Raw genomic sequence first — 25,895 nt, 5'->3', positions numbered from 1 at the left:
GGCAGCCACACATACTAAGGAGGAACTGAAAGACTGCCCTGTGTTTCACCCTCAGTAAATTCAGTAACTTCCTTCGTACGAGGCCCAGCTTCAACAAGCATTCTAACTACAAAAACCCAGTCCTGATTCAAGTCATCTGGAGAGTTTCTATGGACAACTAAAAAAATCTATCACATATGTCACTGCTTAGTATCATGTAAGTCTGAGACCTCACTCTTATACAGGAGTTTTTCCAGTCTCTATAATTAGATTTATTTATATCCCTGCAGTACCAGTGCTCTAAAAGCCTATGGTTTAGTAGTTTGGTGCCCAGGCCATCTGAGAACACAGTAAGGCTCAGGCATTTAGTCACGTAAACAGCCGTAACTACAAGGTAAACGGATGCATTTAGAACTCAAGGCTACCAGAACTCAAGGCTACCAGACCTAATCAGCATATTTACGAGGAGACAGGGAGAACATCCGAGTTAAACTTAACTCTAAGATCACTGCTTCAGTTTTAACACATCACTAAAAATCCACTTGGAGACTGACACCCTCTCTAAGAGGGTGTATTACTTGCTTGTACTGCGCTACACTGACATGTCTCGTTCGAAGAGAAGGGGTGCACCTGTTGATGAGTATCAAGAGTGATAATAGCTTTGGATCTTCTGCCAAAGTTTTAGAATTGCTCTATATGCTCTTACAATGTACTTAAACTATTATTTAAGATAAAAGAAAAATCCTCACAGCCCCACTATTTTATTTTCTACCCTAAATTTAAAACATTATCTTTTTTTAAACCAACTACATTCTTCTAAAACAGTAAGCGCACAGTGACAGGCATTTTAAACAAGTACTTCTTATTTATTCACAATTTAGATAAAGTTTAAGGAAAGACAAAAGAAATACAAAGGACAACATCAAAATGAAAAGGAATTTTAGTGACCAAAGTGAGTTTCTACAGCCAGTGCTCTCCATACATTTCAAAATGTTATCCAAACACTGCAGATGCTGATTTCAAATAAATCCAATAACAAACCGCTATGACTATTCCCTTTGAAATTAAACTGGGAATGGAAGTTAGCCACCTTTTATCTATGAGTACACAAACCACCAAATTCTTTCAGTTTCGGCTTAAAGCCACATCTATCTTTTACAAGATGGATTCTGCAATACATTTTCAAGTAGCATTTTTCATTTTGTCTGAGCTTTGCTATAAAAAAAAGTCAGTGTCAACCTTCTGTTATAACAAAACAGCTTTTGATCTTGCTTGTGGAATATATGCAATTCAGAGCAGTGTCACACTTGCAGCTTGGAGGTATCCTTGGAGATACTGCAACGCTTCTGCATTCAGACTAGTACTCAGCATTGATGGAACCTTAAAACATACGATAGAGCAGAAGTGTCATTGTGTGTATACATTAAACTACTGCTATTATCCTGTTAATCACTGTGTCAACATATGGTACAAAGTCAAACGACATCCTGAGAGCAGCAGTTTTTCATTGTGAAAGCAGTTGCTGGAATTACAATTCCTGATGCTGACAGTTTTATGCACTTATCTGAATCAAATATGAAAGAAGAGTAAAGAAACCCTTCAGTTATTAAAGCAGATATTTGGATGCAGCAAACACCCGATCTCTCAGACAGTCTTTACTTACCAAAATCTTGACCAAAAAAAAGACACTATGGGTTAAAATAGTTACCTGTAAACTGAACTTGTTTAATTTAACACGAATTGCCTGAAATTTCCTGAGTACATACAGTTGAACTGGAGTCAAGTACTAGTTATATACGGACAATTGGATAAATTTTCATTTAAGAAATGGCTATTTAAGCTTATTGCTAAATTAATTAATGTGAAAATATGGCCCTTCTAAGGTCATTAGGGAAAAAAACCTTGCAAAAGGTATATTCCGTTAAAGAATAAAAGAGAACATTACCTTGCATTCTGTTTATGACATCATTTTGCTGATTATCAAACAGTAGCAAAAGGGACCCATTAACAAAAAAGCATTTATTCTCTGTAGAATTTAGCATTAGCCTGCCATTGTAAAAGTCACCTACCCTGCCTGGGCATGCCGTAGACAGTTTGTGCAGAGACTGTGCCAGATGGATTCTAGGATTGTTCACCATTTGACCTACAGGATCGTGTTCTTTTTTTCCAGCAAAGGCTAGCTGAGAGAATGCAGTCTGATATCCTGGAGTATCTTCTATGTCAATGAAGTGTTCTTCATCAGGGATAGTGTCATCCTCAGGCAATTCAAAGAGGCCAATGAGGGCCTGCAGCAAAGGAGTCCTATATGTAAAGGGGGGAGGATAAATTTTGAGTGCTTAAAATATGTTAGGACAGGGTGTATTTTACAAGAATGTTCAAATTACTTGGAACCCTTTACAATTTAGCCCCTGCAGGTACTCGCTTAGCTACTGAAATGTTAAGTGTCTAGTCTAAGCTGGACTAGAAGAGTTGTGGATCTGTGCATTTTACAGGCATAACGCAGACGCTCATATTAAAAGCATGATCAACGTATTTATTTTTTATCAGGTCATACTGTCATGACATATACCTAAGAATAGCAATTCTTTTCCAGATTATACCTTTTCTCCCAGTACTTCTTTTAAAAGAAATTCTAGTTCAGGGATCCAGTCATTGTCATTAAATTTAGGCTACCTGACATCCTAGACTGCTAAACTGGCTTACAACCTTCCCAGAGAGCTTTTCCCAAAATTCTACTGTCAAGCTAACATCTTACAGCCTCTCTGTCAGGTTGTAAGCATGCTCAGGCCTCCCGACTAGCTTTTCAGAAAGTATACGAGCTAAAAAAGAGCAGCCTATTTTCTTAAATGCAGTCCTAGCTAGCCCAATTAGTGCTACCTCCACCACAAAAATCTCAAACCAGTTCTGGCATCTGCTTTGAAAAGCCTAAAACTCAGCCTCATAACAATAGCAGGCCTGAAGAAATCACAACAGAGTTTATTTGAAGAATATACTTTGATGATAGCTCACATTTTTTAAAAAAATAATCAAATAGCCTCACTAACAGAACATGAAGAAGTGTCCTACGTACCACAGCTTGGTGTACTCCGTGTCCATCATGGGAGGACATTCTGTTAATATTTTTGTAATTCCAACAGCACAGATTTTCTTTTCAACTTGTCCAGACACTTTCTGGATTTCAGGAATTATAATTTTCTCCAAAACCATTCCAAACATCCTATTATGACATTAAAAGAAAAAGTATTAGAAAGCTTTCTTAGCCTTACTGACTTACTTACCCCCCCCCCCCCACTATGAATCAATAGGAAAAAGAGAAGAGCAGGTAATTTGTTAGGATGCTGCCCTGTTGCAACGGATGCCTAGCAGAAATTTGAGCACACAAATTTTTCACAAAGGAAAAAAAAATAAAAACATCACTTTTTCCTTTTTATGACCTGCTTAGGAGGTTAGTATCTTGATGAGGAACTGTGGGTAGCAAATCAGAAAAAGAAAAATTGCCAGAAAAATAAATCAATCACATTAGAACAAACATCTGGCTAGTCAAATTTGTGACAAATAGAGTTCTCAATTTAGCTAGAGACAACTATTTCCTACTTTAAAAGATAAAAACTACACAGTAGTTTTAAATTAAAAAAAAAGTCAAAACCAAAACATACTAACTTTGGCTGTATGCTGTCAAATATTTCCTGCAGAGCTAATGCCCCGTATTTTATGCAGTACAAGTTAATGAAGACCAGGAAACCTGTAAAAAGAAAAGGGTCAAATTAAAACTCAACATGAAAGTCAATACAAGCAAAATACATTCTAACAAGTTTTTCAAGGGGATAGAAACAGCAATCTTTATAAATGTTCAGTTCTAATGAAATATATTAACTCGCTACTTTGGAAGTTTGCTTAACTTCTGATCTTTTCATGTACTGCAACACACTAAAACATGGCAGTAAGACAACTAAGACAGGATCCAGTCCTTTCCCCCCTTACAGCAGTTATAAAGCATTAGAAAAGCCATTAACAACTGTTTCAGATCAAGTATCAAAGGAACTCTTCAATACTTTTAGCAGAGAACTTCATGCAATGCAGTTTTTCAGATCAGTTGCGAATCCCTTTGCTTGGCCTTTGTACCAGAGCACAGATACAGTGCATTAAGAGCACCACTTCAATTTTGTTTGTGGAAGACCACTATAAGCAATCCTATCACTCTTGCTCCTATTAGGTGGCATTAACCAGACTTCAGAGGATTAAGTAACAGACATTGCATAATTTGTTGTAGTGATAGTATTAAAATCACTTAATCAGCACGACAATCTCCCTGTTTGAGCAGGAATAACCGGAATATCTGTTTCAATAATTTATCACAGCTTTGCTAGTTTAACATAAAACCTTATCAATAACTTAAGTCACATTAAGGCAGAATGACTCAAAAGTATAGGATATTTAACAGTAAAAACACACAACTATATGTAACAAAAGGAAGTATGGTCAGTATTACTTTGTTGTGTGCAAGTCTGCTGGCATTAGTGGAAGATTAAATGGAGACACTTTCATAAAATCAATGATATCACACAGAGTAAGACAGCAAGGGGAATACACAAGTCTTTTCCCTTATTTTAGTTCCATTTCCCATTCCTTGAAATTTCATGAAATAAGTGTCACCTCCTGTGGCAGCTGCCCTATAGGCCACCCTTGATTACACAAATAATTTGAAGCAAGTCACTGATGTTAAGTCACCAGTATCCCTTCATCCGCATAATCACAGGACAACAGGATGCTTATACAGTACAGCTGCATGTTCTAAACTGTTGGCATCACCGGTGCTGAAGCTTTTCCTGTAGCAAGAAACTTACTTTTAATAAATTTTGTTGTTTTGGAATTTTGAAGTCTTTGGAATAGTAGAATGAAGATCTGTTTCCTGTACTGGTCAACTGATTCACTGGAAATTAAAAGAGTAAGTTATTCAATTCATACTAGAAATTTACTAATCTCATTTCACATAAAACACACATAGAATTGTTCAAATGTGACATTTTTCAGTTGTTAAATATTAACTATGAAGTGTACAAACATACCAAATATTAAAGTCTGCCGAAGTTAGTTTGGAATGTAATTTCAACTCATACTCACGGAGGCATATGTTCTATAATACTGTTTAGAAGATAGAATCCTTGATGGTCATTAGCTTTAGAGGCAATCAACTTCTGGAACACACCTAACAATCCAGGCTGTAAGCAAAGCAAATACAAAACTCGATACAACAGTTCTTCATACGTGACCTACCAGAAAGCTGGCTCTTACCATCCAGACATACACCAAGGCAAAAGCTTTCCCAACCTAAACTAGGATTCTGTTTCTGTAGTTAAGGACAAGGAAGACAGATTTCTATCAGGACCAAGTGACATTCCTTTGAGCATTAAGATTAACCTTGATCAAATGAACACCAAAGCCAATTTGAACATGCATGTCTGCTTCGTCAATGGCACTGTCTAATCAAGTCTGACTATAGCAGATCATGCAGCAGAAATAACACAAGTTAAGTATGCAGAATAAATCTCCCACTGAATTCACTAATCCTCAGATCTCCCAATATTTTGGCTATTTACTCCTAAAATAACTACGTGCAGCAATTTTACATCTTAATTGACAAAAGCATGCCAGTCTAGGATTTATTTTATCCACAAAATGGAAAAGCATCCAAAAAGCCTGCATCATAATATTTTCCGTCTTTCTACATAAGCACCATTAATTTAAAGAACAAGTACATATTCTGCACAAGTCTAGGTATTCACTAAAGGAAAAAGTTCCTCATAGTTTTTGATCTTAAATTAGCATGTCTAGAGGCATACACTGTGACTAAATCAATCCAACTTACAATTTTGTCAGCAGCAGCACTTGCTATTGTATTGGCGCCCCGCTCTAAATAAGCCTGCAGGAGTCGGACCAAAGGAGGAATGTTTCCTGTCCTTTCCCATAATACTGGCTGAAGTAGATGAGGAAACAATGCCATATAGGATGATGGGATTTCATTTTTATGCATTTCTAGAAGTAGGGACATCACTTGAAACACATATGGAATGAACTCTGGAAAAAAAAAAAAAGGTGACATTTACAAATGCAGCAATTTGGTCACTGTCAATTCCTAGGAACCACATAACTGTTGACTGAACCTACAATTTTATGATATTGATTCCACCAATTGTATTTTATGAATCAAGATTCCAACAAATAAAACCTTGGTGACATGTACCACTTCCCAAATTTAACTATTCCAAAAATTCACAAGTATTGGACATCTACATTTCCTCTATCTATTAATGTTTCAGAAGACGGAAAACAAACTACTAGAAAAAAAGGCAATTTAACAAATAATAAGCAGCTGCTTTAGAGTTGTGATTGCTAGATATTTAAAAAATATGGCTTGTTTTAAAAGTAAGTTAATACAGTCAACGTACTCTGTGGAACAACCCAGACGCATTCTAAAAGTGTTATTAGGACTGTGAATATGCTGTGTTCTCACTTCAATTTCCTGTGTTACAGGAAAACTGCCATGAGGTAAATCATAGCAACCAGCTGTAGCAGAGAGAGAGCACAAGCACTTACAGATTGTAATTTACCTTGCACATCGTTCTGTAGTATCTCAGTGAACACCATAAACAAAGCCTCTTCGAAGCTTCCAACTGCATCAGGGTTTGCTTTGCATGTTATCCTTATCGACAGGCATATGGATTCAAACATGTAATGGTTAAAGTGAGGTTTGCTTGGATTCTAAAAACAAGTTAGAAACAGATAAATCAACCCAAATTTGCAGCCAAGTCACTTATTTAGCAAAATATATCTCTTATTTCAAATGAAGTGTAAAGTAGCAATTAGGAATAAAGAAACTTATTTATGACTTACTTAATACGTTAATGAATTTAATTCTATATATAAAAGCAAACATTAAAACCTTTAAAGCACAAAGGAGAGGTGCTTTTTATAAATACTATAAAGACAAATGTTTTTCAGAAGCTCTGCACAAACTAGCAAGCAGTTAAAGTATCACAAAACAAAAAATGGAGAAAAATCCTTTTCACACCTTGCCTCTAAACATCTAGTCCATTCTTTATTGAACACTTATATGCTACAGCTAAGTTTAAAACTATACATAGCATAAGGTTTTTGGATCGTTGATGAAGGTATTCTAAAGCACTGCCTAATGTCAGTGTTCAAGAGTATTAGCCCACCCTGACAAAATACCAAGAGAATTTTACACACCAAAAGCAAGAGGGTAATTTATTTAACTTAATTCCACTTTTCAGTGCCTAAATTTAACATTAGCCTCAGAAGCGTCGCAGACAAAGAATAAAAGAGTTGTGAGAAAAAACAAATTATTGTAATGGTGGCCTCTGCACAAGAAACCATTTATACTACAACACACTAGTATTACGGAAAGATTTCATATGCTGTTTCCAAATTTCAGATGAGGGCAGAGGCAAATGATTTAAAAGTACACCTAAAAGAAAGACGGTACTTCACTAGGAGCATGTTTTAACCTATTTTCGTCAGAAAATACTGAACAATTTAGAGTGTCCTAACAGAACACGAACAATGAGGTATACATAAATCTTTAGAAAGACTGCTCCGAAAGGCAGAAAGTGAACATTTTGCTCAGCCTGTTTCCTTACCTTACTGACAGCCAGCAGTTTCTGTGTAAGCTGTGTGATGACAGAAGGGATGTATGGAATTATGGATTCCTGTAGCAGAGAAAAACTCCTCATGATGGCTGCAAATAAATTGAAAGTATTATCTCCTGAAGACAAACATACACTTCTGTCATCCATCATATGCCTAAATCCTTTACCTTTTGCTATTAAATTGGATTCCAAGAAATTAGGTACAATAAGAGCACCTGCTGCAAGAGCCATCAATGTATAATCATGACAAAAGAAAAAGCAAAGCCTCATTATCTCTATTCTATAGACGGAGCAAGATTAAGCAACTTTGCTAAGACCACCATTTATCTTGGGCAAGTCTCAAATCTTGGCATACTATTAGCCATAACCCACTCACATCGCCTACTCACACTGCTCAGGTAGCTGTCTTGACTACCATTTCAGAAATCATTTGTCACAATACCAGTATGTTTAGTGTTTCTCTTCGGTACCATAGGTTTAGTCAAAAATAACTTAATACAGCTCGGTACATAACTGCAGGCTGCACATACCTCTTTAGCATGTTTGCATAAATTCGGTTTTTCAAATAAAGGTATCAGTAGTCTGTAACTAGAAGCCTTTACCACAAGTTAATAAAGTGACTCTTGTACTGCAGAACTCCTAAAGCATTTACCTTTCATAATGTATTCATTTTCAGATGAGCCAGGAAGTGTCAGCGCTTTGAAGAGGTTCGTTAATAGCACTTCCACAAATGGTGCCATTTCTGCAGCTGTAATGCTGTTAAGTAAAACACAGCTCTTTAACGATGAGATACACTCACAAACTACAAGCATTTTACAAAATTATTAACACTAAGAAAAGATCCCTTACAGATATTTCTCATCCTTAATGGACAAAACCTACGTAAGCAATGAATTTATTTCTGCTTGAAAACTTACAGCGTAGTATTATTTGTTCCCCTCATAGTAAACAGCCTTTCAAGAGCATGTGCTGCGTAAGTATGGACAACAATACTTTCTGCTTGAAGATGATTGATTAAGAGAGGAATAGATACCAACAGCTGTTCTTTAGGTACCTACAAAAAATACAGCAACAAATTATACATATGTTACACAAAAATACAGATGGTTCAACACTAGAGCATAACCACTCTGAGCTCATCAGCTACAAACTGAAAGCTTGGCAGAGGAAGAAATCTTAGAAGGCTACTCCAGTTGCTAAATCACACCTTGACAAACCAAGAGGTACCCATTTCTGTCACTGTCCATATACCTCCCCCAAACATTAATATTCCATTTGATGGACAATAAGTGCATATATTCCTAATGTATATTTCTTTTTCCATTTTACTTTGCCTTAGTGGGGAATTAAAAAAAATAAATCAAAAAAAATCAGAGCTATTTCATAAGAGATGAATAAAGAATTTAAAATTTAGAAGTAATAATATATTTTCTTACTGCATCTCAGAGATCAGGAAAGTTAAAGGACAAAGTTGCTGTACTCTTTAGCAGCAACTGCAACGATATGAGCAATCAAGTATATTTAGACTAACGTTCACTTGAAAAAGTCTGAGTGTGTCACAGAACTAAGCATGCTATGTTCAGTGCTCCCATAGCATATGGATAGCATACAGACTACATGTTAATTGGATATTTATAACAATATCATTTACTTTCAAATCTAAAAATTCAGCATGAAGTGTTATATATGACTATCAAACACCTGTTGAGTTAACATATGGCCAAGCAAGATAAATTAGGGCCTGGCAAGTATAAAGTAAGAAACTACAATATGTTTTTACCATAAGAGTAGAAGAAAAACTTACTTGGTTTCTAAAAATCATGATATATTTGATACCATCCGCTTTTAGCACAGGGAATTCATTCACTGCAATAGAAAAATATGCAAATTGTGTTGATACTTTTCACATAAATATGATTACTGAATATATACTTTACACAGAGGTCACACTAAGCCACAATTTTTCTCCTGAAAAACAATACATCCAATATTCTTCTGTGTTGCTTAGATTCTCAAGTTCTGTATGGGCACTGTTAGAATATCAGTTTTAGGTACAAATCACACCCCAGTACCACTGAGTGTACAGTCCAGCTCTTTCTGATGAAGTTTCCCCTTCTGGCTCTGATTTTAACAGCCTCCAGTTACACATTCCAAGACAACAAACTACATTCCAAATATTTTATGACGAAGCATAAAATTAGGATAAGTTATGTGGCTTAAATCTAGACATCCATAATCTCATCAATATGGGCTGATACAGGCTACAACCCAGCCTTCAGTATTGGAACTTTTCAGAGTTCTGTACAGCACAGAAGTTTGCCACATGGTCTCAAATACAGAAATCAAATTACTTCGATTCAACAAGCTTAAGCATGTAGCGGATAGCAACCATGTGTGTACACCCCCTGATCTTGGAGATAGCATGTAGTAATCCACCTTTGTTTAAAAGCTCATTTGTTGCTGGTCAAACAAATTTTAATTACTTCCCCCCCCATGTTAACTTAACCCCCAGGTGTTAAGAGTCTTCTGTCTCAGAGATTAGACTGATATATGAGTGCTTGAGCCTTAAGAAACAATGGTCAATGTCAAGGCTGCAGATAAATCACATATCAAAATTAACATTAACTTACCACTAGCAGACTTTAAGTCAGGCTGAATGTGATTCACAAAGAATTCTGTCAGATTAACAAGTTCATTGGCTTGTGTTATTCCATGCTAGAAAAACAAAAAAACAATCAACTCTGGTTTTAGATGTTGTCATTCAGCTAGTTTTCTTACTCATTTTTATGTGCTTTTATTAAAAGGAACCTGAGGCACGCATGCATGTGATTAGATTGTTGAAACTGCATCTTTAGCAAAGCGCCAACCATTTTATGTTTTCAGTGCCTTGGTTTCAGCTGTAGCCCTACTGAGGTTCAAAGTTACCAGCTCTGAGTGGAGGAATACAGCACATAACAGGTAATAATCAACCAAACTTTTAGAGAGAAAATATCAGCATCTTGCTACCTTGATACTTTTTTTGTGATGGGCCTTTTAAAAAAGGAAACATTTAGGATTCGAATCCCAGTTCTGAATTAGGGCAGCAAAATAATGACTACTTAGTTTTCACTTGAAAATGCAACTAATTTTTAAAACCGGATTTGCATATGGATATTTATCAGTCAAGTATTCTAAGTGATGTTATCACATATTTGCCGCTACATAGCGCTATCATTAGCAATTACTGCGCAGTAGTGTGTAGCTAGAGTTTCAGGAGAAGACCAAGAACCTCCAGCAGAATTTCATAAAGGTACTGTACAACATGTTTTACTATGTTTGCCTCAAATAAGTCTTGTAAAGCCACATAGATTTTAACTATAATAACACTTTAAATACTAGTATATTAAAATCTGTTCTGTAGGATAGTTGATACAATGCAACTGTTTCCAAATACAGTTTAGTTCAGGTGTGACTTTTCAATGTATCCAGCCTATTAGTTGCTTTCTCCCAAACAAGACCCATTTCCAGCCATCATGAGCATTCCCATGACACTTCATAATCAAATCATAAACACTCAAACCACAGGCAACACTGGGAAATATAATGACAAGAACTGTAAAAGTCACTTAAATTCCTTCTAGTCTGCTTAACATTTCTGATCTACTTCTGCAAAGCTAAATTTGGCCTTCCATGGCTTACAAGCTCTAGCTCAGCACCATTTAAAAGCTCAGAGGTTCTAGTCCTAAGCTAATTTTGTTTCTTTCTCTGGCTGCTGTGCACTTGCTAGTAAGACCTGCCAAATGGTCACACATGGTTGCTGACTTTGCCCAATCTATCGGAAGTTCAGATACCACCAAATTACCAACTGTGATAGGATTAAATAACGGACAACTTTTAAACTCAACAACATTAAACTACTACAAATATAGTTAATCCCATCCTGAAAAGCATAAAATGGACTGCAGGCCTTCAGGTACACTATACTACTTGAATACATATGGATCAAAATGAATAGAATGTAAGAGTACCTTCTGTGTTTGAGCTTTGGATGCCAAAGACGTAACAAGGTAAATAGCTGCATCTTTGTGCTTCCAGTTAACAGATGGATTCTTTGCATATTCTTGCAGCATAGAATTAACATAGCCAGAAAAAATCCCTGTCACAGGTCCTTCAAAAAATTTGCACAAGCCTCTGACTAGATCACAAGCTGCTCTGCGCCTGGTGTCAATATCTGCATGAGAACCAAAGACACTTTAGATATGAGAAAGTATACATTTTTCATATTAATAAATGTAATAATAATAAATTAGTAATAATGTACAGCTTCTCAAGTTACAGTCACGCTTTATGTTAATCATTGCAATCCTCCGCTCCGAAGTGTAGGAAAACATTTAAGTCTTTTACTCACTGCCATAATAGGGATTATTTGTACAACAAAGAGAGGAGAGGAACAGACACCTACCACCACTGCATGTGTATTCACAGTTCAGCAAGCGTGCAGGGGGAAGCTTTTTACTACCTTTACAATTACACCCCCAATTGTACTGGGTCTGGTTGGGATGGAGTTAATTTTCTTCATAGCAGCCCATATGGTGCTGTGTTTTGTATGGGTGACTAGAACTGTTGGTAACACCCCAGTGTTTTGGCTGTTGCTGAACAGTGCTTGCACAGTGTCGAGGCTTTCTCTTTTTCCTGCTCTGCCTTCCCAGAAAGTAGGTTGGGAAGTGGGTAAGAACTTGGGAGGGGACAACTCCTGAACAGTTGATCCAAACTGACCAAAGGAATATTCCATGACACATAATATCATGCTCAGCAATAAAAACTGAGGGGAGAGGGGTTCTGCGGAGGCTGTCATTGCTCAGGGACAGGCTGGCCATCAGTCTACCCATGGGAGGTGGTAAATCATTGACTTGCACACCCCCGTTCTCTTTTCTTCCTCTTTCTTTCACAAGCTCTATCCAAGAGTCTTCTTTCTTTTACTCTTCCTATTCACTCCCCCATCCCATTGCAGCAGGGTGGGGAGCCAGCAAGCTACTGGATGGCACTTAGCCCATCACACCAAATCTGTACATTTTTGTAAAAAAACAAACAAACAAAACCAACACAATAAAAAAACCCAACCTATACACATTCCTAGTTTCAAGAAAGGAAAAAAGTCATCAGCTGGCCTTTAATACAATATACTAACGCAAGAGACAGAAGGAAAATGAAAGCAAGTGAATTTAAATGCAACAGAAGACTTCTTTAAAAGTAATCTCTGACGAGCACAAATACTTCTTGCCTCAGTTCTCTTAAAAGCAAAAGTAGCTAACAAATAAAAGCTTCACAAATACCTAAAATGCAGCCAATCCTGGATAAGAATGATAGAACATTTGCTTAAAAATAGTTGAAAAACATTTTCCTCCAATTTTGTCCTCCACTGCAAGCACACAGTAATTTCTTAAATCTATTATCAAGTGCCATTAATCTAAAAGTGTCAGTCAATAAACGGTTAGTAGTGCAGAAGAGCATGTCCAGAATTGTCACACAGATCTAGTTTTGGTTCATCTGTGCTCTGACCTGGCTGCAGACCAGACCAGACAACTACAATCAGAAGATCAAGTAGCTCTGTTAGCACGGCACCGTGTTTTGAGGACAGTTACTCTACTGGTTTGAACACTGTGCTGGTGTACAAGGGTTGGCTGGCGTCCAGCTGGCTCGATCACAGATTTGTATGCAACACCAGTCAGAATTTCAGTTTAAACATGATAGACTACTAAATACAGGCACAGCCCCTCTATGTTATTTAAAACCCTACACATAAGAACTAAATACACAACTGTGGCTACTATTCACCACTGACTTACAGGCTGTATTTGCTGAAATGAGAACGTGTGCAGTGCAGGAGACTACCAATCCAATTAAGGAAAAAAAAAAACATATAAAAACATTGTTCAAAACCAAGACACTGTGATGGGCGTATTGTGACGGTGGACTTGATCAAAAACTGGATAAAATCTCTTGGGGGAGGGAGGAACCTTTCTAATTTCAAAAATACGTTGTTATAAAAGCTTCAGTAAATTCCTTCAGCTCTTAAGAGCTATATTTAAAGAGCAAGTATTCTTAGTATAAATCTGTGGATTACCAGATCCTTCCAAATCCCTTCTGATATATTCTTCAGAATTATCTTCAAATGCTTCTTCATCAGCCGCTGAAAATATAAAATAGATAGAAGTTTAAATACTGAGGTCTCTGTTTTTTCTCGTAAAAAGGTGTATTGTTATCTATTTGCTATTTTTTCCCAAGCACTTTCTATTAATATTATATAGAAATTAATCAGAAATATCCAGCCAAACTAGCCTGTTTGGCTTGCTTCTGGCCCACAAATTAGTCTTTCACACTCATGAGCTGATGTAGTCTGATAAAAAAAAAAAAAAAAAAAAAAAAAAAAAAAAGACACATTCGGCACTAAGTATATTTAAAGAGGCTTCCAGAATCATAGACTTAAGAGACAGAAGCTCCTTATCACTGCAATCCATCTTCACTGCAATTACTACAATCAATATGAGGCCATGAAAACTTGGAAAAATAGACATTACAATTTAGTAGGCCTGATATCCACGCCTATTTAGACTCCTTGAATTACTCTGATAGTCACTTTAAGCATGTGAAGTTATTGGTGGCACATGACCTAGACTTCATATACTGGGATCTCAAATGGAAAAGACGACAAATTAATAAGTAATAAAAATATATTCACACAATTCTACAAAGCCGCCATAGGACAGCAATCTGTTGTAGAAACTTGGGTTTGAATCTAGTACTGAAGTACACACTAGGCAATCCCCAATTCTTAGTCCTGCAAAGCAACGTGTCATTATAATTAGGTAGATTTTATTGTGTCTTTGAAAACCTAAGTCTCAAAAAGTTACCTCTAAATTCCATATTGGGAACAATAACTTTTTCACAGATACTTGTCAATGTATTCTGGTCTTCAAACAGATGTTTGTAATGTGGTCTCTCACAAACCGAGGCCAGAAACTGGATTGCATTACTAACCAGCTAGAAAAACACAAACGGAATACACACAGTGTTAGCATGACTGGCCGATTTGTAATTCATTATCAAACTTGACAAGATCAGTTTATAACAACTTACCAAGTCGTATTTCACTTCCTGGCCTGTCGTGACTAACAGATTCCAGATTGCCGTTACAAAACGTGGCAGGTAGGGTTGAAATTCTTCATCGTATTTTTGAGCATATAAAGCAGCATTATCACAAATTTGTGATTTCAAGAGCTCCAGTAATCCAGCTTCCTCTTCATCCTCACATAAAACAAAATCAAGAACTTAAACATCCAAACTTCAACACTACTTAAAAATATCAACATAGTTGAATGAAATATTTATACTATTGTTGTACCATGTTTTAAACAGAGATGAAAGAAATCCCTCTCACACCCCTAGAATTACTTAATTTTGCTGATTTGTACTCGAACTCCACTGCAAGTTATAAATCATACCTACATTTCAAATGGAAGTACTATGCACTTTAAATCATTTAGACCTGACAAAGTTTGACGTGAAATTAATTTACAAATATAATAGGAAAAAGAAAACACAAGGCACTGAAAACATATGCTTAGAACACATTGTATCTTCCTACTTCAGACTGGAATAGTTGTGAAAGTAGTTCCTGCCCCTTCCCCATACCAGCACAGATGCTTGTAACCACAAAGCAAAGTCAATTGGGAAACAGAGCTGGAATGAAAAAAAAAACCCAACCAAACACCAACCCAGTTCTGTCTCCCCACTTCCCCCAGTCCCCACCTTTCAGTTTTAATGCATATCACTTCCTGACCTCAGTTCAGCACACAGCTGCATGAATGTCTGTGTCTGTGCTGCGCAATAGCCCACAGACACGAGAGAAAAGAGCAGCAAAGCTTCTTTAGCAGCAGCGTCCAGCACAGGACACAAGTAACACGCCTCCCTATGTACTGCAAAGTATTACAGAGTTGCTTTGGCTCCATCATGTGGCAAACTACTGTACCGTATCTGGAAGACAGCATTTGAAATGCAGAAAGCACGCACAAAATTAATTTGAGATTTGATGACTTGGTATCAACTTTTACCTGCAACACTACTAATTCTTAGACAAAGCAAATGCTGAAATACTCATGGATGCCATGTCTTCTATGTTCAACTCTTTCCAGTTCTTTAAGATATCCTGTTTTCTAAAACATAATGCGTGAACCAGCTGAAAGGTACAGAAAACTTGAGCACTGTGACTCTAATCATCAGATGTCTTTGAAAGAATCTACTCATTGGTGAGTATCTGTAATTTGATTCTGTGCACAGCTGGGTATACCTGTAACTGAGACACATCTTCAAGAATTGCACCTCATATTTCTTAGACAACGGGGCAACTTCTCTTAAACTCCACCTCCTTATAGCCATTCTATTCCTTTGTTTATCCAGTAAAGAAAACATTACATTCTTCAGAGTTAGAACCAAGCTCTCAGTCAACTCTCTCCACTACACAGGCAAACCAGGAGGTTTATGCAGTACTTACATCCGTCTGCAAAAGCTTATTATCTAAAGTTAAAAGACTATGAAAATTTGTCATCCATGTTTCCATGTTATCTTCAAAAAACTCCGGAAGATCCTGTGAAGGAAAAGCATAAATCTACATTTTAATTCCTGATTGCACTGCTGCGATAACATACCTGCATTGTAAGTAGTATGTACCTACCTTACAGTCTACTGAGGGACAATAACGCATGGAAAACAATCTTCAAAACTAAACGCTATCCCCTCCTGCTCCCAAATGAAACCCCTCCAGAGGCTTTGGAATACAGTATTTCCAAATAAACTACTTGCTTACATGCTATACAGCTTACACTTTTGTAAAGGAAGAACCTTATTGCCTCTTCTCTCAGAACAAGAAAGTACAAGCCTCCCTTTTACTCCAGCTTGCTCTTTTGCCTGATATGGAAGAACAGCACAAGCAATCAAGGCATGACCACCACACTTCACACTTAACGTTTGTGTTGAGACATTAAATATGTCACCTCAGCAAAGTAGCTTTTTACCATTTTTCATACAGCGCATTTGATAATGTTAGAATTTCAGATCTGATTTCAAAACAAAAAACCTCACGCTGCTTCCAGAATCACTTGCTTCTATAGTACCACAGAGCTACTAGTTTTAACTGACTTTCACCTGCATGACTGAGTTCATGTCAGTACAGCCATAGTTATAAAGAAGCACAGTGAGTACAAACTGGGCGTTTGACTTCTGCCTTTCACAGCTCATACTCTGCGAGCTACTCACACAACACCTCCTTTGTGCCAACATCTCCTTAGATAGGGCCAAGCTAACATGTTAATTAACCCCATCCTTACTGTGCCTTTACTCCAGCATTGATGCAGACTGTCAACTTTTGTTTTGTGATAAAGCATGGCCTTAAAATATGCCTCAAATGAATCCTATAAATAAAAGTATAACAGCTTCGTGAGATCAAAGCAGAACTATTAGAAAAACAAAGAGATTCACCTGAAAATTTAAACTGTAGAACAGCTTCGCAATCAGAATGAGAGAAGAAAAGAGAACCTTCAAAGCACTAGCATCATTTGCATGTGTGCTGCAAAGTTCAATAGTTGCCTAGAAAAAGACATAAGATTCAGTCAAGTAACACACATGAAAACCACTTTGACAAGAGGTATCAAAAATGTCATCTTTTAAAAACTAGAAAATACAGTTCCTTTTCCTCCCCTTATTGATCCTGACAGGTCTCACTTCATGACTTTATAGTCTGAACTTCATTAACGGTTTCAGAGCAACTACTCTTAAGTTTCCATTTCCATTACATGCATTCACAAGCAATTCAGAACATTAAACTTGTTTTACAAATGTTTTAACAAGAAATACCTTAAAGAGATTTGTCAAGGGCAAAGCAAAGGCATCAAGGACAAGCTTGATCTCTGTCCATAATTCGTTGGACTTAAATTCATGGCGGTACCTGACAAGTGAAAGAGAAAAACAGGAAAAATAGAATAGTTTTCACATTTATTACCAAATTAATTTGCATACATTTAATTTTTTGTACTGAACCTTGTAACAAATATTTGTCCAGTAAACAAGAACTAAACAACACAGTTCAAGACCACGCAAGGTGTACAATTTGACAACCACTTAAAAGTCTTACTAAAAAGCCAGTAAGCCTAAGTAGAAGCCACAACTGTAGACTTAGTAAATCTGTAGAATTAAGTATAAAGGTAAGAATTTAGAGTCGAACAAAAATTTTACAATCCATACAGCAACTCCCCTATTTCCAATACCTTTTAAATAAAGAGTGAGCAGTGCGAAGGACCCCATTGATGACGTGGAAATCTCCGCTTTGAAAGCGATTCACCATTTCTGTCAGTAAGTCTGGCCACTTCTGAGGAAAGTCTTCCCGACCAATAATACTAATTGCATCACTTAACTGGAAAGGAAACATAACCATTACATGTTATAATAACAGGCTCCTCTTTACGAAAAATGCAGCAGTCATGTCAGATGTTGCAAACATTGAGAAAATGCCTGTTGTTCTTGTCAGATTCAAAAATCATTGGGCTAAGTATCTACTATTTTTCACCACAAATGAATCAATTCCACTCTAAATTAAATGTGTACACAAAGTCTCACTTTCTAGAATTACTGTATTTAACTGCCTAATGCTAGAACTTAGCTGTAAGATTATACAGTAATAGTCTTTAAAAAAAAAGACAAGTAGAAGTAGCATTAACAATATATTCAGAGTTATTTGGATTGGGATGATCTCATTGGTAAGGGAACTGAGCTCTGCCAATAACCAGAGCCTCTAGACACGCTTAAAATATTCCAAAAGTCTCATGGACACAACCAGGAATTGACATACTACCTGCTTTTGAATTTGTTCCGGGCTGCTAAGCATCAAGGGCACTATATTAGCTTTAATAGCTATCCTGTCTGATTCACATATCTTGTTTGGTTCATCTTCAACCTAAAATTAAAACAATAATTAAGTCACGGGCATATCAGTATACTCCAGGCAAGAAGCGAATATTAGCATTTCAGAAACCAATTGCTTATACCAATTTATGTAACTATTACATTGTTAAAGAAACTAAGTAGATCTGTTAAAGATACTGCCTATAATGAACCTGTAACAGCAGTACCTGAGAACAGCTGAAAGAAATTACAACTTTCTGTGAAACCCTGAACTGTTTTTTTCTCCTTCTCTAACAGTCACTTTTCAAATCGGCGATTCAGTAGCACTAAGGGTGGGTGCGTATGCCAGTAACATATAGAAGTTTCACCAACAGTCTCCTCTACCACCACACCTAATCACGTCTCTGTCCTCACTTCTGCCAATCTCAAAGATTTATTTTGTGCAAGCTGCCTTAAGCCATACTTTCTAGAAATTGTACATGAAAATGCGGGTTACACAATCAAACCTGCAACATTAACTTTAAGAGTTATCCAATCAGTTCAAAACATCCATCACTTCAACATCCAGTCAGTCAGTCAGTAGTGCCAAGTGGTAGTAAATTACCAAAATAATCTTCTGCTAAAGAAATGAAGAAAGAAAAGGAGGCTTGTCACCAAGCAGTGACAGCAGTGATAGTCACGTTATCTGTAACGACAGCACCCAAGTTCAGTAACCTAGAAATGATACAGCAATTAGAAGAGGGAAGCGCCTCCAGAGAGCAATTCAGTGATCGGACAATGCCTTAAATCAGACAGCACTACCACCCTCCTTCTCACCTCCCTTCCGCCATCTTCCCATGAGATTAAAACCCCCAAAAGTAACAATTTCAGAATTTCAGTTTATGCTTAGTGGTAACACCGGTCACCAGCGGTGTTCCCCAGGGCTCAGCGCTGGGGCCAGCCCTGTTCAATGTCTTTATGGATGATCTGGACGAGGGGATCGAGTGCACCCCCAGTCAGTTTGCAGACACCACCAAGCTGGGGGGGAGCGCTGGCCTGCTGGGGGGCGGGGGGCTCTGCGGGGGGGCTGGGCAGCCAGGCCGAGGGGCCGAGGCCACCGGTGTGAGGTTCAGCGGGGTCAGTGCCGGGCCCTGCCCGGGGGTCACACCAGCCCCCGGCAGCTGCGGGCTGGGGCAGGGGGCTGGGAACTGCCCGGCGGGAAAGGGCCGGGGGGGCTGGGCGGCAGCGGCTGGGCAGGAGCCCCCAGTGTGCCCAGGTGGCCAAGAGGCCAACAGCAGCCTGGCTGGTGTCCCCAGCAGTGTGGCCAGCAGGACCAGGGCGGCGATCGTCCCGCTGTGCTCGGCACTGGTGAGGCTGCACTGCGAGTCCCGTGTCCGGCTCTGGGCCCCTCGCTGCGGGAGGGACGTGGAGGGGCTGGAGCGTGTCCAGAGATGGGAACGGGGCTGGGGAAGGGGCCGGGGCACCAGTCTGATGGAGGGCGGCTGGGGGAACTGGGGGTGGAGAAAAGGAGGCTGAGGGGAGACCTTCTCACTCTCTACAACTACCTGAAAGGAGGCTGTAGGGAGGTGGGGGTCAGTCTCTTCTCCCAGGTAACAAGCGATGGGACAAGAGGAAACAGCCTCAAGTTGCACCGGGGGGGGTTAGGTTGGATATTGGGAAAGAGTTCTTCACCTAAAGGGCTGGCCAGGATTGGAACAGGCTGCCACGGGGGTGGTGGGGTCACCATCCCTGGAGGTGTTTAAAAGACATGTAGATGTGGCACTTAGGGACATGGGTTAGTGGTGGACTTGCCAGTCCTGGGTTAATGGCTGGACCTGATGATCTTAAAAGGTCCTTTCTAACCTAAATGATTCTATAAAAAAGCAGTTATAAAAATAAGACACAGAGAACTTGCTTTTCCTTTCTATCACATTGCACTAAATCAGAAGAATGTACAGAATCATTATATATACATTAAAAAACACAAAAAGATGATGATCTTTAAAACCCAAGCTTTACAAGTTTATATGATGCGAAAGGCAGCAGTAACTGTACTCAGCAAGCTCTAAGTAGGGAGGCAGGACTGACTGACTGCTACGCATTTAGACAGATGAGGACAGAGGTAGTGGAGAGATCAGCAACAACAAATCCTACTATGGAGTTATTGATGAGACTTTTCAAAAAAATAAGACCTTTTTACAAGACATAAGAGGCAGCACATATATCAGTATTCTGTACATACTTGAAACTAAAAAAAGCAAACTCCTCCCTCGCTCCAGACATGCCCTGTACATCTGGCTCTCCAGGCTCTACCAGACTGAAATCCTTGAACAGGCAAAACACTTCTACTTCCACCGAGCTTTGTATCAGCCAAGTTCAAGGTTGCTAAATTAAACCATGTGATGTAGGTAAGCTAGCTGTATGGCTGTGCTTTATGTTCACACAGCTGCTCTTGAAATAAAAGCTTCTGTTTTGGACAAAACAATGTGCCTGAAGCCACATAGCAATCATAACAGCCCTCTGGATGCACTTACCGCATAGCATCTCCACCTACTCCAAAACAAAATCTCATCCCGAATTACATCAGCAATCCACAAAAAGGAAGCTACTTACCAATTTTTCCATAACAGAACATTATTTCTACTCACAATATAGTACAGATATACAGATAAAGATGCAGTTTGGGAGAAATGATTGAGAGTGCGGTATTACAAAAACAAAGTTCTAGAAATATCATGCCAGACAATGTGCTGATCTGGTTATGTTTGATATAGCTTCTTAGTATTAGTATGAGGGGGAGGGGACAAATCACATGCAAATTTTTAAATAGGTACCAGCTAAGATGCAATGATGACACACTTATCAATTTCCCCATAGTAAAGCAACATTATACATGTGATACTTTTCAGATACAAACAGGACTTTCAGTGAGACAAAGTAGAAACAGTATCCATTAAAATCTCTCATCACTAAAGGAGTTGAGCTCTCAAATGTAATACTTTCTACCATAAATTAAATTCCGTGAATGTTGAAAGTTCTAAATCAAAACCTTTTCTGACCTCTTTGAAACAAAGGATAAAATGGGATTAAATGGCAATACTTCCATTTAATTCTACAAATACTTCTAAGTGTTAAACTGGCAAGGCCACCAAAATAAACTGCCCCACACTATTCTGCATCCCAGGATTTACATGAAAGAGAAGATAGTATCATCACTTTCAGCTGCAGTGCTGGCTTGAAATGTTTGTAACACCATGACAATAGATGCAGGCCAAATTGGCCAGCTCATGTGTATAGACACAGTAATTTTAGTTTAAATAATATTACTGTTAGTTAAATGAGCTTTAAGTATTGTGCTTCTGCAAAATCTGCATGTAATATTAGAGAAAATTATTTGTTCAACATTTTATCACCTAGCTCTAGTTCTTTTTAATAGAATGGACTCCAACAGTCCACGTTTTAGTCCCTCTTCAGTAAATTACACCTTGTGTTTGTTCTCCAAATGATCTACCTTCTTTCACAGAGTACAGATGTACACACATTCTTCAAAGTTACTGTATAATATCTTATCGTACCTTAAAAAGGATTATTAAATCTTAGCACAACTACTCACTAGGATACCTACAATTCTCCAGTTCCTTTTGATATAATTCTTGAACGTTACAGATGCACAAACTTTGATGACATTTTCCTGTGATTTCTCCAGTAGCGTTAAGAGTAACAATGGATAATTCTGGCTTCCTTCAACGGACTCAAGAAACTTTTCCGCTGTAAGAGAATATACTAAGGTTAGCAAAAGCTGAACTGATTTTTTCTAATGGGATCTTAGGATTCCTCAAGTGCCTATTTAAAATAACCAACACATGAACATTTGCCCAGTTTCACAAGAACAGAAACACAAAACAAGCCTGACAAATAGTGCTGTAGCTTCTTTACTCCTAAGCTCTTTAACACTTCTGCTATTAACAAAAGCTCTAAATTCAAAGCAGGATGTGGAAATATTGCCTCCTCACCATTTTTAAAAGCTGTAACCTGCTAGAAGTAAATCCTGTGAACAGCAGCACTGTTCTAAGTAAGTGTTTAAATAGAACAGTAAAAAAAAATAATTCAGGCATATAGGAAAATAAAATTACAAAAAGCAAACAAAATAAATTCATATTTGTAACCATCCCTCATTAGTTTTTTGGGGTTTTTGTTTTAAAAGGATACTGAGAACTTCACCAAAGAGGATATTGCATAAAGATCCACTGAAGTTTGCTATCCACAGACAGAGGAGCCAAAAAGAAACTAAACTTTATTGGTCACCCATGAGAATCACTTACCAGGACGCCTTATAGCAGGATCTGGATCTAGTGTTTTCTTTAGATACTCAGTTAAAGTCTGTAAATTGGCATCACTCAGCTCCATTTTGGCAGAACCTAAAATCCACAAGTAGTTCTGTTATAAATACATATAAATCTATCCTCTAAGCTACACACAAGCAAAATTAGATTCCACAGAAGACACACATCAGCTCTTTTTGACTATACCTCATAAAACATGGTCCTACCTTCTACGTTTCATCCAATAAAACATCAGCTAGTGTGCACCAAGCACAAAACAAAAAAAACATTCAATTTCTCCAGCTAGGTGTAACTATTATTGTCTGGTTTATTGAAACCAAACTCTCAGAACAGGATCATACATCCAGCAAACCACAAACCTGGTTCAGCCAAAAGATGATCTCTTGCTCTTTCAGGACAATAGGAATTTGGTTTTGCTTTTAAAGAACTACTATCAGCCGCAGAAACCTGCTCCTGGTTGAAAAAGCTGAATAGTCCTGCCCTACATAATTGTAAACAGAACTATTCAAAGGGTACTGGAGAGTCAAAGCTTGTTTAAAATTAAATACTCATTATCAAAGAAAACTCTCAACAGAAAATTAATTTTTTATGAAGATACAAAAGACTGTGCAAAGCCAGAGGGTTTGTCCACCCTGTAAAATTAACTTAGATTAGGGTGGGAGTTAATTTAAAATGCAATACAGAATAACTCTGGTGCAGTAAGTCTAAATTACTCTTCTCCAGTAATCCTCCTACACACATTCTCATACTTACCACAGTGACATATTAACTTCACAACTTTAATTGGAATAATTAAAATTACAGTAACACTACAACTGCAGCAAAACATGCTTTAATGGACATGTTGGTCAGGATATCATCATCAATTCTGCCCACCTCTCTTACCACCACCAGCACAATTCACTCAATTCAGATGTAACGACGAAGCAAAGATTTCCATTTTTTCTCTGAAGTTTCTAATTAGTAAGATAGACCGAAATCTCTCTGTCCCACTTTGGATATGTTTTATGTTGCTTATCAGTGCAATAAACAGTTTCTATTTAAGCATGCTTGCAAAGGCAGGGAGTTTCAACCACACGGTTTTTACTTTAACTATGGCATCTATATCATTAAAAAACAGCAACAGTACCCTCCTGAATTAGAAGAATGTTAATGAGTACTTGAGATCCCAACATGTTTTGCAAAAAGTAAAAACCCGCCTGAAGAGTCCTGCTTCGCATGTAGCACTCCCTCTCCCTTTTGGGGATTTTCTTATCTGTAGCCTTGTTCACCAATTCCCATCCGCCAAGAAAATCCCAATAAAGTACAGCACAAGCAACCAGCGCCAGGAACGGCTGGCTCACCCGCTGCACAAAATGGCCTTGTGCATCACCACTATGATGTTGAAAGTAGTACTTAAACCTTTCATAATTAACAAAAATACGAATTACTTGCTCCAGGTAATTTTGTAAGGCTGAGGTGCAAACCCATAAAGAAATCATTGACCAAGACTAAACCTGACTCAAATGCGAAGCCAAACTGAGAGGCCATGTCAACCCCGAAGGGCCTTTCACCCACACCCCACCTACTCGTGCAATACAGGGGCCCACGCCAGAACCACTCCCCTCACGCTGACTGGGGGTTTACTCTGAAGGCCAAACCCAAGGATTTGAATCCATTACTCAATCCCTCATGCAAGAGAATGAATATTTTCACCTGCTACCTGCTCACTCGTATTTCTCCCTCTTCCCCTAGCTATTTTTTTATTTTGTTTTCCACTCCAGAAAAGCGGTGGTACCTGCTCGAGGCTTTCTGCTCTTTGTACCTCCTGAAAAGGCCACCGAAAGTGTTTTGGGACCAGCTCCTGAGGACCCCGCGGTACCGGCTTCAGCCAGACCCACCGCCCGGCAGGGGACAGGCAGGGCCGCCCTCCCCCGCCCCTCGGGCCCTGAGGAACCGCTCCCGCCCCCCCCACCGCCCCGGGATGTTCATGGCCCGGGCCGCACAGGAAAAGCGACCCGCACACTCCCCTGAGGGCCTTCGCCCTCGCCTCCCGCCACGGGGCAGCCGGAGCGTGGCCCCGCCGCGCCGCTCCCTGCGGGCCCCCCGGGCCGGCCGGCGTGAGGCAGGGCGGCCGCCCCGGAGCTCTTCAGCGGGGACGGAGAGCGGAGCCGTCCAGCTCCGGCCGCCCCCGCTGCCCCCCCCGGCGGCGGCGCGGCCCCCGCAGCCCAGCACCTCCCAGCCCTCCCCTGCCGCCTGCCCGGGCCGGGGTCGCCGGGCGGTTTATCCGGGTGACGGGGCCGCTCCATTCCGCCCGCTGCCGCCGCCAAACTGCGCCGCCGCCGCGACGGCGGCGCTCCCGCTGCCTCATGCGGCGGCGGCCCGGCTGGACCGCGGCCCCCGCAAGGCGGGCCCAGGGCCAGCCCCGCCTGCCCGGCCCCCTCGGGCCCCGCCCGGGACAACGCGGGCTGCCGGCCGCGGCGGAGGAGCCCCGCACGGCACCGACCACTCTCAGACTAACTTGCTCCCCTCCCCCTCCCCGCCACCTCCAGACTGGCAGCGGCGGGAACCAATGAGTGGAGCACACTGCGCAAACCCAGAGGCCGCCGGCCAATCGCGAGCCGCGCGAGGCGGGCCGAAGCGCCCCAGCATGGTGAGCTGCGCCTCTCGCTGCGCCGCGGGCCCAGCGCCCGAGCCTAGCGCGGAGCGGAGCGGCGGTCGGCTGCGGGCCAGTGCGGGCTGCCGGGCTGCGGGGCCGCCCCACCGCCAGCATCGCCGGGCGGCGCGGCCCAGCCTCACCTGGCGACTCCCCGCGGCGGCGGCTCCGAGAGCTCCGGCTGCGCTTCACATTCAAACCGCGGTGAGAGGGCGCGGCGGCGGCACCGTGACCGCATCACGCTGGGCGGCGACACCGTGCGGCGGCCGGGCCAATCGGCGGCCTCTCTTTCCCCGACGCGCTCCGCCGCCAGCCAATCCCTGCCGCGCTCCTCACGGCGGCGGCCGACCAATGGCCGGG

At 39.9% G+C, this 25,895-nt stretch overlaps 1 protein-coding gene across 1 annotated transcript; it reads right to left on the bottom strand.

Annotated features, from left to right (window-relative positions):
• Window positions 1-824: 824 nt before the first annotated feature.
• CSE1L (chromosome segregation 1 like) lies at window positions 825-25,832 on the bottom strand. The gene is made up of 25 exons (XM_056355163.1): window positions 25,679-25,832; window positions 22,880-22,975; window positions 22,183-22,325; window positions 18,529-18,630; window positions 17,945-18,090; window positions 17,535-17,625; window positions 17,160-17,267; window positions 16,177-16,269; window positions 14,763-14,930; window positions 14,537-14,666; window positions 13,750-13,815; window positions 11,654-11,856; window positions 10,277-10,361; window positions 9,451-9,512; window positions 8,564-8,700; window positions 8,299-8,402; window positions 7,638-7,735; window positions 6,588-6,738; window positions 5,846-6,054; window positions 5,101-5,198; window positions 4,824-4,909; window positions 3,640-3,721; window positions 3,050-3,196; window positions 2,049-2,280; window positions 825-1,359 (listed from the first exon to the last, which is right to left on the bottom strand). Exons 2-25 carry the CDS (start codon window positions 22,962-22,964, stop codon window positions 1,270-1,272), a joined length of 2,916 nt encoding a protein of 971 aa, XP_056211138.1. The 5' UTR covers window positions 22,965-22,975; window positions 25,679-25,832; the 3' UTR covers window positions 825-1,269.
• Window positions 25,833-25,895: the final 63 nt, after the last annotated feature.

This window comes from Falco biarmicus, chromosome 10 (genome assembly GCF_023638135.1).
Source record: "Falco biarmicus isolate bFalBia1 chromosome 10, bFalBia1.pri, whole genome shotgun sequence".
Taxonomy (NCBI): domain Eukaryota; kingdom Metazoa; phylum Chordata; class Aves; order Falconiformes; family Falconidae; genus Falco; species Falco biarmicus.
This window is presented reverse-complemented; position numbering and strand designations above follow the sequence as displayed.

What these genes read in the sequence shown, in the direction of transcription:
- CSE1L (XM_056355163.1), bottom strand. Translation starts at nt 22,964, where the DNA reads ATGGAGCTGAGTGATGCCAATTTACAGACTTTAACTGAGTATCTAAAG. An exon ending in CGGAACAAATTCAAAAGCAG is followed by an intron (nt 18,091 to 18,528) that starts GTAGTATGTCAA and finishes TTTCCTTTCCAG; the next exon opens with TTAAGTGATGCAATTAGTAT. An exon ending in CCTTGACAAATCTCTTTAAG is followed by an intron (nt 17,268 to 17,534) that starts GTATTTCTTGTT and finishes GTCTTTTTCTAG; the next exon opens with GCAACTATTGAACTTTGCAG.